This window comes from Anabrus simplex, chromosome 2 (assembly GCF_040414725.1).
Source record: "Anabrus simplex isolate iqAnaSimp1 chromosome 2, ASM4041472v1, whole genome shotgun sequence".
Taxonomy (NCBI): domain Eukaryota; kingdom Metazoa; phylum Arthropoda; class Insecta; order Orthoptera; family Tettigoniidae; genus Anabrus; species Anabrus simplex.
Window position 1 is genome coordinate 1,067,303,627 of NC_090266.1, and position 19,916 is coordinate 1,067,323,542.

At 38.5% G+C, this 19,916-nt stretch overlaps 1 protein-coding gene across 1 annotated transcript in view; it reads right to left on the minus strand.

The window, feature by feature from the left end:
* LOC136864705 (SH3 domain-binding protein 5 homolog) overlaps nt 1-19,916 on the minus strand; it is a 163,076-nt gene that overhangs the window by 136,316 nt on the left and 6,844 nt on the right. The window contains exon 3 of the mRNA XM_068226395.1: nt 8,997-9,174. Within this exon, the coding sequence (XP_068082496.1) occupies nt 8,997-9,174 (178 nt within the window). The remainder of the gene's footprint in view (nt 1-8,996; nt 9,175-19,916) is intronic.

Sequence of the window (19,916 nt, forward strand, 5' to 3'; positions counted from 1 at the left end):
CAGGGGGAAAAGCAGGTACATCCTCAGAGAATTTTAAGGAGTTGTGTGATGTATTAATGTTGGCAAATATTCCATTAAAGAAGATACATAACCCCAAGTTAAAAAGCTTTCTAGAACATCACATGGGATGTTCTTTACCAGAGTAATGGTATATAAAACCAATATTATTATTATTATTATTATTATTATTATTATCGTCATCATCTTTACCAGAGGAGTCAACATTAAGAAAGAATTATATTCCTTTATGCCATGATGAAACCATGGGAATAATTAGTGTGTACATCACAGAAAGTTCTTGCTACAGTTCCGTGAACAAGTTGATCTCTAAGAGTACGGAAATGCTTGTTTTTTTGTGTTATCTACGTGTTTCCTGCAATGATGCCAAAAGTGAAGCCTGGTAAAGCTGTTACTTTAAGTAACAGGTAATTTTTACATTTTAGGGCTTTTTCTTGTCTTATTATTAATTTTATAGGGGAATTTTAATTATTGTAGCAATCTCTATAATTCTTAAAACAATAAATTATATCATCTCTTGCCGAAGAGTAGACTACACTTGGGTTGCATGATATCACTGCAGAACTCCCTACCTGTCTGTGTAAGGGTCTCCAGTTGGGTTGCATGACATCACAGGGGAAGTCCCTATCCGTTGGTGAAAGAAAGTTCCTTCAGAGGAAATATTTGAAACAATGGAGATACAAGAGGAACTAACTATTACTCATCAGAAGCCACGATTGGTTATACACAATTTAAAAATCGAAGTCCAATAGTATGAAAGGGCGAGTAACTTGTCACTATTCAAGTATGCTCCTGTCATCAATACAGATGTGGAAAGAAGCTCCTCAGTGGAAAGTGATGTCATCGCTAACAACTGAAGTTTCTTCACATTCAAGGAAATCTATGTTTCCACCAACAAAAGCACTGACACTGAAGGTTGGTACGTAGCCAATGTACGAGAAGGGATGTTATATCTGACTGGACAAAGTAAATGATTTTCGCTTACTTCTGATGGTGGTGATTAATACAACGAACCAGTTCTATAGAAAGTAAATCAATTTTGAAAACCCATGTCCTTCTTGTGACCTAATGGGATCCAGCTTCAGAATGTGCTGTTTTCTATCATTAATGCCACCAAACCAGCAAAATCAATAAAGGACTTCTATCCATGAATGTTACAAGCAACTTGTTTGCCACATAGTCTGTAAAAGGTGGTGGAAGAAGTACGGTCACACCTTCCACAAGTGGCTGCACTTATTCCAAATACTAAAAAGATGTTCGTCAAATTGCTCTCACACAAAGAAAATTTCAAAATGCATCTTCCTGCGTTTCCATTACCTCTGGAACTAACAGCGCAATGGGGTTCTTGGCTAGAAGCTTGTTTTTAATTTTGTGAACATTTTCAAAGTGAAATCCTTCGTTAATATTCTTGATGCAGAAGAAGATAGAGCAATTGAGATAGCTTGACAACTGTTTAACAATGAAGTAGAGGGAAAATTAGCTTACATGAAATTAAATTTTGGCTGCTTACATTAGCTATCCAAAATCTCCAAGAAAGGAATATCGCAATGGAAAATTCTATAGCTTTCGTTAAAAATGTGTAGGATAAATTAAATAATGTGACTAGTGATATAGGAAAAAAAAGGTCTCACGGAAAATGACAAAAGTGTTAAAACAAAGATCCAGGATACAAAACTCTGCATGACCTTCAGGGGAAAGTCATAAAACAGTAGAAATACAAGAGGAACTGACACCCAGTGAATTGTCATTATTCAAGTATGCTCCTGTCATCAGTAGGGAAGTGGAAAGAAGCTTCTTGGCATACTACGATTACAACGATGTCCTCACCGACAAACGCTGTTCCTTCACATTAAAAAATGTTCAATTGTACACTGTCGTTTTCTGCAATGGAGTGGATAGCTGTTTTAAGGTGGGATATTCATTAGATTTTATTGTGGGAATTTCTTTGTGTTTTAATCATTTTAAAACATAGATAATTTCCTCAAGTTTCTGGGGGTATTTTTAGGTCATCAAAATTATGCTAGTCATAAGTCATATTGTGACTCCCTGAGTACAAGGTTTAAGTTTGGCCTGGGCTGCAATCTAAGAGGTGATAAAATGCCTACATGAAATATTCTCAACTGAGCAAGCCCCTAGTTGTCGTGAAACAGTACACTAACCAGATCTGCAATAACAAATATTGCAGAGTAGGCCTATTTTAAACATTGACAGACAGTACATACCGTATATTTGCTTGCATATAACTCACCACCGCGTATATCTCGCACCCCATTTTTAACATTTGAAATTACAGAGCAAAAAATTCCCTGCACAAAACTTGCATTTATTTCTGACGTCATATGGCCTTTTGCATAAACCGTTTGATCTTAGGCTGTCTTCACACGTACCACTTTGCAACCACACCACAGTGGTTGGCTGTGGGCGGCCTCAAGCTCTCATGGAAAAGCAGTATTGCTTTCACACGTACCACACACTACAGTCAAGTTCAACTATTGTCGCAGCCTGTGGACGATATCACCCACAAAATTGTCACTGACAGTGATCAAACGCTGTTCACATGTGCAACACACCAGCCACATGTCAGTAACAGCGCTGTAGCTCGGCACACATCTGTGATTGTGATACGTTCTTCTGGCGATATACTTTCCCTCACAGGTGTGTTCTTCCATTGTAAATGGCATTTTATTTGGAATAACAAGTAATCAAATCTTCGGTCATTCTAAAATAATTTAAAAACTTATCGTACATTCTCAAAGAATAATACAGTAAGTGAAACTGACTTTCGCTCCTCTTTTCTATAATAGGATGAATCCAATAAATTCTATTTAGTCTTCGTCGACGTAACAAAAGCCACAGCAATGCTTTTCAGTAAGCCTACTGTGAACTTTTTACAGGTGTAAAGTGATTGGAAAGATTGTGGCCGATGCAAATTTCAAACAACCACAAAGAACCACTTAATTGTGGTTGAGAGTGGTTGATTGCAGCCACAGCTGAACCACTCACGAACCACTGTTTTGTGGTTGAGAAGTGGTATGTGTGAAGACAGCCTTAGATCAGAGACTAAATTGATCTCAGTTCATGCTAAACTCGGATTATTTTGTTGTATAAACGTTGATCTGACATCAATTCGCACTGAACTAGGATTAACTTTGACTGGAGAAATTCCTCCGATCAAACTCTTTGATTGAAGTTCAAGGAGTTGTTTTCTATTTGAGATAGAAGAACAGCTGATCGTGAACATAATATTACCTGTGTTGTTACAATAAATCATAAGAAAATACACAAAAGGCTAACCTAATGCATTGTTAGCTGTAGTTGTTGTCCGTATATAAGCTATATTACACTTCTTATAATGCAGTGAAACATAATTCTACAATATAACCTCTATGAACTGCTTACGATATTACATTATCTCGTTCATGTTTTACAGATGTCTGATTAGTGGGATATAGAGGGTTATTCAGCTAAGTTGTCCATCACAAATAACATATGGACTGTTCAAAATAGAATGGAGTCAATATCCTCTGAGGTAATGCTGTTAACTTTGTTTTTAAAATGGAACTACACTGTTTTCTACACCTAGCCGTAAATCTACAAGCATTACAAGTTCAACACTGTGATTATTCTGAAAATCGATCCAAGTACGTCTAGAGAAAATGTAATGTATTCAAACGTGCTTCATTTGCCAGCTGGGGACTGCCCTGTTCGATTCATGCTACGTGTGAAACATGAGCTCGCTACTGACATGCAGAGTTGCTTCACCTTTTCCTGACAGCTATGTATTCACTCTGCTGTGCTCATAAAAACGCTGTGACCGAATGTATGATTTAACACCTTTAATATCGCTGTAGGTAACAGGAACTGTAAAGGAAAAACGGACATGTGTAACCGTACGAAAGTACGATCCCCAAATTTTAGGTTAGGAAATTTCGTAAAATAATTTGTAATCGTGAAAATCATGTAATTTTGTTTATTTAGAATGTAAAAAAATGTAATATTATAGTAGTTAGGGAATATTGCATATGTGCATCATTATATTATGTATAAATTTCCGTTTGGGTAAGAGTCTGTAAATATGGCCTAGCCGTAAGGATTGTGCAACCGGGAAAACTGCGACTATATCGGGAAGGACGGTTGAAGTCATTTGAATGTGTTGCAACAAAGTGGCTTGGAAACACAGGGTATGGCCAGGCAGTATAGGCTGAAGACTGGAGTGGATCAATGTGGATGTACGTAAGTGGACGTTTGATGTCATATCAGACGCACGATAGCCAATACAAGGGCTTTGTTTTAAGCGAGGTTGGGTTGACTGAGTGACGCGTCAAGAAGTGCCTGTGAGAGCGTTGCTACTAGTAAACTTTTCAGGACGCTATAACCACGTGCAGCAAGCCTATATAAGTATCTACGCGTGTGCGGCAATTCACTCTGACTCTGATTCCGACGCTGATTCTGGTTGGGTTTGTGTTCTTGATTCTGTGTGTTTCTCAATCGGACCGGCGCGCAGGAGTTACTTTGCTCAGATTCCTAGGTGATGCTCTATTGTTCTTAAGTATATTTTACCTACGGAGTGAGCACGCTAAATATCGCCGATGCTACGAGTTTCTGGTGGCCGTTATGTAAAAGACGCTACTAAGTGTTTATTTGTAATTCCAACTCTGTATAATAATTAGACTAAAATTCTTCTACGAGATAATGTACAGTAGATGTGGTGATGCGTACTGAAACTACATTCGGTAATGGATGTGTGGTTGTGCACAGAGCTAATTCTTGGTAAAGGAAATCGTCGGCCGAGTACCGTATGCAGTTTCAGTTAGAGAAATGTGAGGCGTCACACTTACCTGTGCGGCAGTCGGGAAGGACTCAAGACGTCGATGAAGTGTGTAAATAAGGTTAGGGATGCTCTTCGTAAAGAAGGTTGCATCCGTACGTAGAGAAAGTCGTCGTACTTTTCTTTACCAGAATACGATTTTTGTTCTGTAACAGTAGTGAGTGTAGTGGGACTCTTACCTGGAGGTATGTTAAGAAATGTATATCTAGTGAAAGTAATTATTTTGTTGGTGGTAGTAGTGTGTATATTTACCTGTGTAAACGACAAACGAGTAGGTCTCGTCAAGTAATGATTTTGTTGTTGGTAGTAGTGTGTACATTTGCCTGTGTAAATGACAAACGAGTAGGTCTCGTCAAGTAATGATTTTGTTGTTGGTAGTAGTGTGTATATTTGCCTTTGTAAATGACAAACAAGTAGGTCTCGCCAAGTAATGATTTTTGTTGGTCGTAGTTGTTTGTAAGTTGCCTTTGTGAACGGCAATCAGGAGTGGGTCTCATCAAGTGATGTTTATTGTGGTGTTTATTATATATTTTTATTTTGGGAGTAAAGTCATGGTACGAAACTTGCAGTAAATCTTTTTATCAGTGGAGTGAGGATGAACCTGGCATGCTACCCACATCTAATTTCAGGGGTAAACAGGTAAGGTTATAAAGTAAGTCTGGAGCTTCGTCAGCCTGATGACCGTCGCCTTGGGAGAAGGAGTTGCTCATTGCTCTACATAGTTATAAATTCCTGTAATTGTTTTACAGGTGGCGCCCAGTCTTGGTATTTATACTTATTTCACTCACCATTTATTCATTTCATATTTTCGATAGCTTGCAGTAGTTACACATGTGATGGGCTGTATGTGATAACATTTTTATCCTGACGTGATATTAAGCCACACAAGACCAAACGAGCTAGTGCAACTGGGCAATCACCCTTCTTAACTCTAATTGATTCTTCAAAGAATGAATATAGGAAAGAGAAGGCCGTAAAAATGAAAGACTCATTAGTCTTCTCAAACCTAATACCGTTGGGATCAGAAAAAACAAGGGATGACTGAGGGAAGTTGGATATCCGTTTTTCCTTCACCTGTGTTCGCTGCAAGAAAATCATATATGAAGAAATTCCAGTACATGCTGCAAACGACGTTCATTTGTTGACAGTCATGGCCAGCTCAATCCCACCATTTAAGTATTATCCAATGGGCAAAGGTATTTCGTATTTCATTTGTTTTGCGGTGTTGCAACATCCACTTTTCTGAACTCAGATTACATTTGAACTACACATGTGTAAACGGAGTTTAGTTTTGTACAACGCCACGAAGTCGCATTCTCAGAACTAGGTTCTAAATTGATCTCCGGTCAGATGTCTCTATGCAACCGGCCCATAAGGACATACACGAAGTAAAGTTTGGGTATATCGTGGACATGCCTACATTAAATATCGGGACTGTACCAATTGCTGTTATGGTACTTTGTACGTGACAGTAAAAGAAGAAGCTGCATTTCTTTCTACATGAAGAACAGTTGAGGCTAGCTGTTGTAACAAAAATACCTAACTCACAAACCCCCGCCCCAAGGTCACATTCCTAGCCAGTCAGTTACACTCGGCCATCCCTCTCACTCTTCCGTCTTTGTCAATATGCTTATCGCTACCTGTCTGGCAGAGCTGTGCACGTGAACTGGGAGTGTTTCCCTGTCCAGGCAGTCAAGTGATCACAGTATTAGGTGTCATCCACCTGTTGTATTGTCAACAAGTACCAGTACTCTGTCTTCACTTTTCATTCTTGTTTCTCATTTCAATTTTCTTGTGTAGGTCGATCTTTAAGTTATGGAAAAACATTGGAGTTATACGGCTCGGTTTAAACTCAAAGTGATAAAATATGCTGAAGAACATAGTAACAGAGCTGCTGGTCGAGAATTCAGTGCAACTGAGTTTAATGTTTGCTACTGGCGTAAACACAAAGCTATGCTAGAAACCACCAACCGAACACGTAAGGCATTCAGAGGGCTGAAAACTGGCTTCAATACGTTACAGAGTTGCAAAATGATGGCTTTAGTATCTCGCACGAAATGCTACATTTCAAGTCGCGCGAACTAATGATTAAGGGAGGAATTAGCTGTTAGGATCTGAAAGTGAGTCAGGGTTGGATCCATACATTCATGACACAAAAGGGACTGTGTCTGTGAAGGCGAACATCTCTCTGCCGGAGAATGCCAAGCGATTTCAGCAACAAAATCATAGATTTTCATCGCCATGTGATAGCAAAATGGAAGAAAAACAATCACCTCTTATCTCAAATTGGCAATGCAGATCAAACCCCAATAAAGTTCGACATGCCATGTAACACCACCATCAACAAGAAGGGAGACTCTAGCGCGCTTGTACATACAACTGGGTGTGAAAAACAGTGTGACACTGTCATGCTAGCAATAACCGCAGATGGAAGAAAATTGCCACTTTTATTTTCAAAAGAAAAACAGTGCCTAAAGTGAAGTTTCCCAAAGGCATTCATGTATGGGTTCAAGAAAAAGGATTGATGGATACAGCTCTTGTCCAAGACTGGGTCCGTACGGTGTGGGGAGCACGGCCAGGGTCACTGCTTCGATGCCCAGCAATGCTAGTGTGGGACAGTTTCCGCGGACGCTTGGTGGAAGACACGAAGAAACGGCTTCAGGAAATGAAAACTGATCTCGTTGAAATTCCTGGTGGACTCACACATTATCTACAGCCCTTAGATGTTTCCGTGAACAGTCCCTTCAAGGACAACATACGTAAATTGTATGCCGAATGGATGGCAGGAGGGGAGCATGAGCCAATGCCAGCAGGCAAAATAAAGAGGCCGTCAGCTGAACTCGTGTGTGATTGGGTTATGCGGGCATGGGTTATGGTGTCGACAGAAGTTATTGTGAAGAGTTTCTTGAAGACGGGCATTGCAAACGCGGTGGACGGAAGTCAGGATGATGCAGTATGGGATGGTGACGAGAATGATGCACGCAAGAATAGCTCAGAGACTGAAGGCAGTGACAATGAATAGGGTAAATATGCCAGTTGTCTTGTTTCAATAGCCTAATGCAAATTTTATGATTTTTTTGCGAATACGATCTTTTGCACACAAATCTCCGCATACATCACGCACTGAAAATGTTCACACTTATTTTTTGTCCAAAAAGTGCGAGTTATATACAAGCAAATATGGTATTCTATTCAAGCAAAGAATCTGTAAATGGTAATACTAACTATAGAAGTTTCAACAAAAATACATCATACATTGTATTCAGTGGTGTTTCCAATGTAATGATAACTAAGGAATTCTTACGAGTTGGGCATACTAATTAAAGCCACTAGGGAATGCAGTTTTCGTTACTGAAAACGATACTTCAACACTTTACATCCGTGAGGAATGTCGAAATGAGAGTTGATAAAAACATAAAATATCTAAGACTCACAATAATATGAGGCCCACCTTTGTTTTTAATCTAGCAATTATAGGAATAAATGGCATTATTAGCACCTCACACTTCCTGAGGAAGAACACAAATTATTATACGTATGAAACCATTAAATGGACTATATTACTTTCTTATTACTGAACACATTTATATATAAATGAATTTGCATCTGCATTTTCACATCTTTTACTTCAAGTTTGTATATATTTATCAAATAAGGGACAAGTAAAAACTGCTTAGCTGCTGATTGTAGAGTAATGTGATGGACACACTGCACCAATTCTTCTATATGTGATATTAGCCATCTTAAGGAAACACAGGAAACACACTTTGAAAAACATGTTTACCTTCTATCTTGAAAACATTTTAGAAGTAAAATTGATGGCACAACACTGGGTGTAGTAAAAGAAAACCTTTGAAAGCATTTTTCTCTCAAAATATGATTATTAAAATCAAGGTAAAAATTACCAAAAATCAACCCAAGTACACCAATAAATGGAAAATACCCTTTATGTCTATCAACAGTTAGAAAATAAGTGCCGACTCCTTGACATTCGCAGAAAAGAAATTTATTTCATATTGTGAGATTAAGTAGATGTGGAGGCTGTTCAGATGGAATTAGAAGAGATGCTACAACTCAACCAAACTGTATCAAACACTTTGTCTCACCATCAGATAACAGGAATATAGGTCACCAAAGCACAATATCTTACCATTTGCTCTTTGGAACTGTACTGCCGCTCTCTGGCACTCGTACTGCGCCTGTCTAGCAACTTCCAGAGCTTCATAGTATGGCCTGGCACGTTCTATACAGCTACCTAACTTCTTACTGAGAAGCTTCAACCTTCGGGTTGATTCATTTAATAGCAACCGGAAAGTTGTGTTGGCTTCCTGAAAATAAAAATGAAAAAGAAATACAGCATTTCATGTCTGCTCTGTTCTTCCATACTAATTCTCATTTTAACCATCTGTTTAAAGAATGTTACACAAGACTGTCCAGTTTCATTTTTTATGTGAGCATGCAGTAATCTGCTGATCTCATGGGAGATACACAAACTGAAAATATATTTGTCTGATTGTATGTAATTCGGTTTTAGACACATTCTTATTTTTGTTGCTTCTTTATGTTATAGGTTTGGGACATTATATTAAACAGTGACAAAAGGATAATTTGGAATGCAAACTCAGTTCTTCCTAGCAAGACAAAAGCTGAGACTGCAAACTCCCCACATTATATTTGGTTTAATTTCATTTGATTTTGCTCACTATACTGCCCTTCCTAGTTGACCCGCTTTTATCTGGAATCTCCTACATAGTGTTCCATCTTTTCAGGACTCTTCTGCATAATTATAATGAAACTGCTTTGGTTACTGAAATGTAAATTTCTTACTTCCAGTACATCTCTTCCTGATCCATATTATAAGTTTTGTTATTCAATAAATTGCTTATTTAAATTATGCACAGTATTGGTTAAAAACTACCATCTTGTTTGATTCCTGTAATTACACTAAATCAAAAATTCATTCTAGAACTGACTCTCATAGCAACCAAATTATCCATATGAATAACAATAATTGCCTAATCACCAGTAGTAAATAGGGTTCGGATGTTCAGGAAATGTCTTATTTTCCTCCTGTCTTCCGTTTTGGCTATTTGTTGGAATTAAGCATGAACTGGACGTTTCTGAGCATATTTAGCCTAACTTTATAGGGCATATAAATGCATATTTTACCTTTTTTTTAAAAATTGTTTTGGTCATTTCAGTTGTTTAACGTCATATTTTGGTTATATTTTGCACTGAAAATGAACTGTACTTTGAATGTGATGTCCAATGTTGCCTGTGTAAATGTGTATGTGACACTGTAACAAAACTTGATGCTTACTGTATCTCTTCTGAGTTTATATTACTAGTTTTAGAATAACTTCCATTAGAGAAAGACTTGCAGTACGGGAATTTACGCCCACTGGAATGTCACCCTTATTATGAGACAAGGAAACACCACAAGGGCTTATCTTCTTATCTGTCTTAGCACTTGTGGCTTGTGACCTCTTTAGGTAGCACCTAAACTACCCTTCTCCTCTCACCTTTTTTAAGAATTTCAAGAGACAATTTTCAAAGCTTCATAGTTACATTAAAAGTGATAGAGCTGACATAAGGACACCTAACAAAAGTGTAGTGAAAGTTCTAAATTAAGAAATTGCATTAAAGAGTTCAGGGAGGAATGGTTCTCTACAAAAAAAAAAAAAAAAAAAAAAAAATCATCATCCTCTGCGAAGTGTGCAAAGTTAAAACAAGTATTATAAAGCATTTTAATGTCCACCAGCATAGCAATACTGCTAGACATAAAAATACTGAGATGAATGAGGCATAAGAAGTAAGTACTGTATGGTTTTCTATATTTCACTTCAATTAAATACAGGGCTTTATTTTTAAATCTTGTCGATGACAGTGTGTTTTCTTCTCCACTGCCAGGAGGGCAATAGAACAGGTTCTGTCCTTGAAAGCTGGTTTGTAGTGTACGGTGGCGAGTGCTCAATCAAAGATCAAAGCTCTGGATAGTTCATTTGCAAAAATGCTTTCGTTACAGCAGCGTATCTTCAGGTGTAGAAAAGTATCTAAAATACGAATCAGCTCGTAGGGTGCAAGTTGAATTTGTTCAGACATTTCCTGGTTAAGTGCCACCTTCTAGAACAGCAATTCACAATATTGTAAATACATTTGACAGCACTGGCTCAGTGGGAAACGAGAAATGCAAGTGCAAATGAACAGTTTTAACTGGGTAAAAGCTAGATGAAATTTATGCAAATCTCTCCCAAACTTACCACAAGAATTAGGGGTTTTGTTTTTTCTGCCCACATTGCCTCTATAAACCAGGAATAATGACACTTCCAACATCTGTTATAAGGTAAGATTGGATTGTATTGTATTGTATACACAGTATTTGAAAGAAGAAGTCCGAGAGTGCAGGCTGTCGCCATTGTGTAAGACTCCAATATTAATTACATTTTTTTTTATATTGACCACAGTTTTAATGATTTATAATGAATTTATGAGAGAGACTAGTGGAATTAAGTTACAAGAACTAGTAAGGAAATTAACTGATGCAGTGCAATAAGACTGTATAATGAATTTTATCTTTTATATAAAAGAACTAATGGCAAAAATCTTTCCTTGGAAGTAGACGTTTGGTCCTATTTTCCATTTTTGGGTCAAACGTAGCTATTTTAACGAGCATATTTGCCTGCATATTTGGGTGATTTTTCGGTCCCAAAACATCTCAACCCAAGTAATAAATCTATCCATCAGGATAGAAAATTATATTTTTTCAGTGTACCAGAGATGGGATCTAAATACTCAAAAGGTATCTACATCAAACAATACTACCAGAGCTTGATACTATGTTAATACGTAACTTAAAAGCTTTTCAGTCTGTTGAACACACAAGTTCAGTATAAATATTATACTATAACAAACTTGTAATAAGCACACTATTGAACAAGGAATAAAAATACCCACTATTAAACAAAGAATGACATGTTTCATTCTTAAAGGAACATGATCAGATTCTATCAAGTCACAGTCAATATCTGGAAATATTTCTGTCCAAACACCTAAGAATTTGAAATTTATATTAATGAAACCTTGCTTCCTTCTTAACAAACCACATTAATACAAGAATTTTTTATATATTTGTCACAAGTAGCACATTTTATACGGGTCGTTAGGAATACATCTCATTCACAAGCTTCTGAATAGCAGGTAGCAAGAAGCTGGTGCTTTTCTATGCTAGACCGCTGACCCCTCAATAAAAGCAGCCTCCTTCCTTCATATTTATGCAGACAGTCTGGTGCCAGTATGTCAACTGTATACATACATCCTCATTATAGACTGTTATGTCTTTCAGCATTCTGTCTGCAAGCATCTGTGATTTAACTAAGCACCTCCACAATCCTCTATTTGTTACTAGCTCTGTGGCCTCATTCAGTACCACACTCCTTCTCTCTAAATCCTTAAAAACAGAGTCTAACCATCATGTCTTCTTCTCCTTCTCTTAACCTCCTTGACAGAGTCCATTATTCACTTACATAATTTATCCTCCTGCATTCACCTCATGATCCCATCACCAATGACGGTTTATATACCCAGGTTCTTTCATTGAGCTCATTTACAACCCTCCTACCAATGTTACCACCTGCTTGTACCAACAATCAATCTCGATACTTTCATGTCTGTTATGAATAAGATATGCTGAGTTCTCCACCCACATTTCACTCCCATACAGCAAGGTCTGTCAGAAAACAGATCAGTGAAAAAAGTGTTTTGCCTGGGAACTGAATTCTTTCTTAACGAAAACTGCTGGCCATACCTACAAACTCATCGCAACTGGTTTGCTGTACCTTTATTTCATTTCACACTTATAATATCACCATCTTGTCAGAATATAGATCATAAATCCCTGATCGATCCTCTTAGGTTTCTTCCCTACTACTGACATCACTTTAGCACTGGAAATGCTAATTTTCATATCATACTCACTGCACCTCTTTTAAAGTTCCAAGATAATAGACCACAGGTTTTCAGCACAGCCTGCCATCAAGACCAAGTTACCAGCATTGGCCTAACTGCTTTTCACCCTATTGAATCCCTCCCTGTCATTTTATTTTGTAGTTTACTGCTTTCACACCAGGGCTATACCTTAATTAAGGCAATGGTCACTTCCTTCCTGCTCCAAGCACTTTCACATCCCATTGTCGCCATGAGACCTACAGTGTGACAAAGAAAATTGTAAAAAATAAAAATAAAAAAACACCTTTCATTAAACGATCCATGTAAACTATGAACAAGGGTGGAAAATTAAAGCCTTGCCTAACACATTGTACCATCAATTCTCACTGCAGCCCAATTATCAACATAATTGCCTTTGACTGTAATAACCTTCCTGCAGTATCACAATATCTCAGCATGGGTTTTCCCTTTGTGCTCTGTCAAATTCTTCTCTACATCTACAAAACTTAAATTGAACTATCTAATTGTGTCACAGGGTTTTTCAGTTACTGTGTGTACACTGAAAATATGGTCTGTGGTCTGAAGCCATACTCATTTCCACTCAACTTGCTCTCCACTAATGACTGTATTCTTCATTCAGAAATGCCGGTGAATACCTTACCTGGTGTACTGATCAACAAAATACCTCCATAGCTGTTACAGTCATTCCTGCTGCCTTGCTTATAGATAAGGTCCAATTACTGCTTTTGTCCAATTAGAAGGTACCTTACCAAAATTCCATCCTAATCCTATTACTCTATAACGTGATTTCATCCCTGCCTTCCCACTAGTATGTTTTACCATTTCAGGGTAAATTTCAACTAAATACGCTTCTTTTATGACTAGGCTGATGTATGACTGCAGTAATAAGACATATATTTAAGGAGGTGGACAAGAATATATGTGATAATTATCGAGGAATCACACTCGTATCACAGGTAGCAAAACTATGTGAAAAGATAGTAGAAAAGAGATTGAGAATAAAGGTGGAAGGACAATTATAAATGGAGCAATATAGCTTTCAAAATGGAAGACCAACACTAGACCCCATCTTCAGTATGAGGCAGTTAATGGAAAAACATTGGGAGTATGGAAGACAAGGTAATGACATTCCTTGATTTAGAAAAGGCTTACGATAGTGTATCCAGAGTAAAGGTATAGAAAGTAATGCAACAGAAAGGATATGTAAAACAAATGATGGAATATGTGCAAGCAATGTACAAAAAATTGTTGCAGCAGTGTCCAGACACATGTGGGGAGGACAGAATAGTTTTTCAAATGAAACTGGACTAAGACAAGGAAGTGTGCTGTCACCATTGTTATTCATAATGCTTATTGATGAAACAGTGAAGGAGACAAAGGTAAAGTATGGGGACAGGAAGCTGAAGGTAATGTTGTCTGCAGATGAGATGGAACAAACAGCAAGGAAATGTAAGGCCAACTATACAGGTTAACTGTGATTATTAAGGAATGAAATTCATCATGGAAAAGAGTAAGGCAATGGTGTTGATTAGAGGAGAAAGGGAAGGGAAAAGAATGATGATAAAGATAAAGAGACAAAACTTTGAAATTGTGGAGAGCTTCAAGAACTTGGGAAGCAAACTGCTGCTGGGCTAGACATTGAGATCAGTGAAAGGACTCCACCAGCGTGTGAGAAACCAATGAAGTGTAAAAAGCTGATGTATAAGATGTACTACTGCACAATCCTGACATACGCATTGGAAACCTATATACTGAAAAAAGATAGGAGAATAACATCCAGGCCAGTGAAATGAAATTTTTAACATGTATGAGAAGAAAGACAAGGAGAGGGTAAGAAATGAGGACACCAGAAAGAAAATTGGAGTGGTAAAGCTTCAAGATAGAATGAAGAGGGATAAACTTGGATATGTCAAGTGAATGGAAGAGGCACGGATGCACAAGCGAATGATGGAGACCCAGATAGAAGGATGGAGGGCAAGAGGAAGATCCACACTAAAGTGGTTGAACACAATCAAGAATGGTATAATTAGATGAAACCTGGATTGGAACAATGGTGGTTGGAAAGAGGAAGATGGCAAAGTGTCATAAACATCCCAATACACAACATTTCTCTTTGAAAAAAGGAGAAAATTGAAAATCAACCTTAGTCAATACAATTAGATATGCATCTGACAAAATAAATAAATATATTAAGCACTGAGAGGGGGGGGGGGCAGGGAAATCCCAAAAAAGAGGCTGGCAGTGTTGAAGAGGAAAATGCCAAGTTCAAACAAGGAATGGTGAAATGTGCAGATAAATGTGGTAGAGTATCAGGGAAAAAGAAGAAGGAGACACCCTGGTGTAATAACAAAGTGAGGGATACAGTGAAAGAAAAACATAAAGCATGAAGGAGCTGGATAGGAGACCGAAATACAGAGTAGGCAAAAGTATCATGAAGCAAAGAAAGCCTGTCAGAAGATTGTACAGGAAGAAAAACAGAGGTGCTGGTAAAATTTCACAGAAACCTTGTGAGAGGATGTTAAAGAAGTAAGAAAGTGTTGTACGGATTTGTTAAATGCAAAGTAAACAGGAGAGAAGGTACAAAATTTGTACGGACAGATACAGGACAAATTTTGACACAAAGAGATGATATTCTCCAGCAATGGGAGAAGTATTTTCCTAAACGAATATAAAATTCAAAGAACTGGAGGAAGAGAAGGAACATCAAGAAGAAATGGTGGAAGAAAACCAAAACGAAGATATAACAATGTTGGAAATAAAAGGATAAAGAAGATGAAAAGTGACAAAGCACTGGGTGTGGATGAGGTGGCTACAGAGATAATAAAGGCTGCAGGACCAGTAGGGTTACATTGGATATATAGATTATTTTGTGTGATTTGGAAGAAAAATTAAGTAACAGAAGATTGGTCCCAGTAATCAAGAAGGGTGATAAGAAAGAATGTAGCAACTATAGGGGAATCACCCTCATTTCACATGTAGCAATGATCTTTTGAGAGAATATTAGAGGGACAACTGAAGATGGAAGCAGAAAAGAAAATGGAGGAAGAGCAATATGGATTTAGAAGTTATAGATCAACTTTTGATCTAATTTTTACATTGAGGAACATTACGGAGAAGGGAAGGATTTAGCGATGACATTTATAGATACTGAAAAGGCATATGACAGTGTACCACGGCAACTGGTCTGGGATGCATTGATTAAAAAAAAAAGGCAGGCAGAGCAGAAGTACAACTGATCAAAGCCATGAATGAAAAGTGTGTAAGTAGTGTGAAGATAGACAGGACAAGCAAACAAACAAACAAACAAACAAACAAACTGGTTCAATACGGAAACAGGACTTCCGACAAGGAAGTGTTTTATTCCCTCTACTCATCATCACAGTCATGGATGAAATCCACAAGGGTGTACAACAAAAACTGGAAAGCAAGGAGATAAAGGCCTTACTCTCTCTCTCTCTCTTTTTTTTTTTTTTGCTAGTTGCTTTACGTCGCACCGACACAGATAGGTCTTATGGCGACGATGGGACAGGAAAGGGCTAGGAATGGGAAGGAAGCGGCCGTGGCCTTAATTAAGGTACAGCCCCAGCATTTGCCTGGTGTGAAAATGGGAAACCACGGAAAACCATCTTCAAGGCTGCCGACAGTGGGGTTCAAACCTACTATCTCCCGAATACTGGATACTGGCCGCACTTAAGCGACTGCAGCTATCGAGCTCGGTGGCCGTACTCTTTGCAGATGACATAGTAATATGCGAAGAAGATGAAATGGAAATACAAGAAAAAAAAAGTTACTGTATGGAATCGGAAAATAGAGGAATACGGAATGAAAATAAGTGTGGAGATGATCAAGAGACAGTAGTGATGATGAAAGGTATACAAGAAGGTAGAGGAAATATTGAAGTAAATGGAAGATAATTACAAGTTGTGAAACGCTTCAAGTATTTGTGGAGTATACTTGCAGAAGATGGGGAAAACAAATTAAAAAATTGGAAAGAGAATCCAACAAGCCAACGGATTTTACCAATGTGTGAGAGATATACTGTGGAACCGGGGCGTCCCAATGTAATGCAAGAATATTCTGATATTCTGCAGTCAATGTATTACACACCAATTTTAACATATGCGGTGGTAAAAAAAAAACAATGAAAGCAGAATCCAAGCAGCTGAGATGAAATTCCTTAGAAGAATAATTGGGAAGACACAAAGGGATAAAATCAGAGAGAGAACTGGATTCCCTAAACTGTAAGACAAGATAGAGACCAGTAATCTGAAACAGTATGGACACACCAACAGGGAAGGCCCAGAAAGAGGTGGACAAGTATGATGAAGGAGAGTATGAGAGAGGAGTAAAAGCAGAAGAAATACTGGAGGAAGGGAGGGAGTGATGGAGAGATAGAAAACTGTGGAGGTCCTCGATTCACAACCTGACCCTGAAGACTGGAAGCAGAAGAAGAAAAATGAAGATGATGAAACTTCATGTGTTAAGAGGGTATGTGATGTTATTTCAGTTATTACAAAATCAAGTCAAATTTACAAAGAAATTGGCAGTAGGAGTCCCCCTGTCAATATGACATTGCATGCACTGATTTGTTTGGGAACTTTTAAGAAGGGGGTTCACATCATCGAAGAATCCCTGGAATACTCATACATTCTTAAGAGATTTCCTGAATTTAAAGTCTGTTAAGATATAGTCTATTATGGATATGGTGCACCTACCCTCCCACATGTAGTGGTGAATGGCTTCATGCTTGAAGAATGAATCTGTGACTGCTAATCCCATACTAGCATAATAATGGCATGTGGCCTCTGGAGAGGCCTAGTACAGGTCTTGCAAGTTGATGCCGTATAGGCGACCTGCACATCTGTGAGGATGGAGCCCTATATAACGCCAAAGACGTCACAAACACCCAGCCCCCAAGCCATAGGAATTAACTAATGAAAGTTATAATCCTCAACTCGATTGGGAATCGAACCTGGGACCCCTTGGACCGAAGACCAGCACGCTAACCATTTAGCCATGGAGCCAGACATACTACCATACATAATACCATAGAAGTCCAATAAGTGCTTCCCATTCCTATTAGATTCCATAATTTTCCCACATTTACCCATCACCTCCTCATACACTTCGGTTCTAGCTAAGATTAAAAATACACATACATTTTGATGTTGCAATGTATCTGGTTTTTTTTAACAATTTTCTTTATGTTGCACTGACATAGATAGGCGATGATGGGATAGGAAAGGGCTAGGAGTGGAAAGAAAGTGACCATGGCCTTAATTAAGCACAGCCCCCACATTTGCCTGGTGTGAAAATTGGAAACCAAGGAAAACAGTTTCAAACATTTCTCAAAATCAACAAGATTCTCAGTCACAGAAACCACTTTCTCTACCACAACACTGCCTAATTAAAGATGAACCTACACGATGGAATTCAATTCTTTGCATGCTACAAAGAACAAAAGGACTATTGTATTTGCCTTGTTTGACTTCACCCTTCCAGTAAATTTTACAGTACCACAATAGGAGCATACTGATTTGTTAAAACATATCTGATCAAGCAACATTCGCCTTATGTTCTTTTACAGTGACAGCATCCAAGACAATCCCCATAGTGAATAATGTCATGTCTCATCTTCAAAAGCCATCACACGGTGGATAGGGAATTGCAACAGTAAAACAGACATTGCTGGATGAAATGAATATTCAGTACAAGGACACCAAAGAGAGCAAAAAAAAATTTTTTTTACGATTGGCTTTACGTCGCACTAGCACAGATAGTTCTTATGGCGACAATGGAATAGGAAAGGGCTAGGAGTGGGACGGAAGCGGCTGTGGCCTCTGCCTGGTGTGAAAATGGGGAACCACGGAGAACCATTTTCAGGGCTGCCGACAGTGAGGTTCGAACCCACTATCTCCCGAATGCAAGCTCACAGCTGTGCGCCCCTAGCTGTACAGTCAACTCGCTCGGTAGAGAGCAAAATATCTTCCATTACAACTCAGTTGGATCCCCGTTTAAAAGCAAAAGTTTTCCCCGGTCGAATGCCGAACTGACATATTGTTGGAACTTCTTGTTTAACAGGAGAATCCTGAATCTATACATGAAGAGATATTTTTTTAAATCTGTTGTGTATTCACGTCTTCAAATCTTCGAGGAACATACAGGTTACACTTAAATATTCGCTACAAAATAGTTTAAGCCTATTAAATACATTGTTGTCTTTTCTTCATGACCCAATCTTTGGAGCCAGAAAATTTTTTTTTTGCTATTTGTTTTACGTCGAACCGACACAGACATGTCTTATGGCGACAATGGGACAGGAAAGGCCTAGGAATGGGAAGGAAGCATCCGTGGCCTTAGTTAAGGTACAGCCCCAGCATTTGCCTGGTGTGAAAATGGGAAACCAAGGAAAACCATCTTCAGGGCTGGCGACAGTAGGGTTCGAACTCACTATCTCCCGAATACTGGATACTGGCCGCACTTAAGTGACTGAAGTGACTGCAGCTAGGAGCCAGAAAAACTGCCTGGTGGCAGTATGTGGTGCTTGTATGGCAACATCATGCAAGAAAATAATGATGCATCAAATTCATTGTCAGTTAACACATCCCAGAAAGAAATTGCAACATTCCTGAAGGATGATCAGAAAAAAGTAGTTTCCAGAGCTGAGAAAATTATTGACAGTCTTGTCTGAGAGAAAGTGCAGCACAGCAGGACTCATTAGTGACAGAAAATAGTAGTAGACACAACCTCGAAAGGGTGAGAATGCTGGTATTTTTTAACAAAAATGTATCAGTGTTTTCCGGGCTAGTAGGCCGTGGTCTAGGAGCAAGCGATTGTCCCGACATTTCACCGAAGACTGCGTTCGGCATTGTCAAGTATTCCCACTGACTTCGATAGCAGCGAAGCTCTCAGTGGAATGAAGTGGTGGTGTAATTCCACCTCATTATATAGTGCACGCTATAGTACGCTGCTCACCTATTAGTCCACCATGCTTGGGGGGAGAGGACGTGCGTTGCTGATTGGCTGTTCTTCGGCGAATGGTTGAAGCATTAAGGAGCCCAATGTACATCAACCTGCCTTGGTGGAGACAGGCAACTGGTCATCG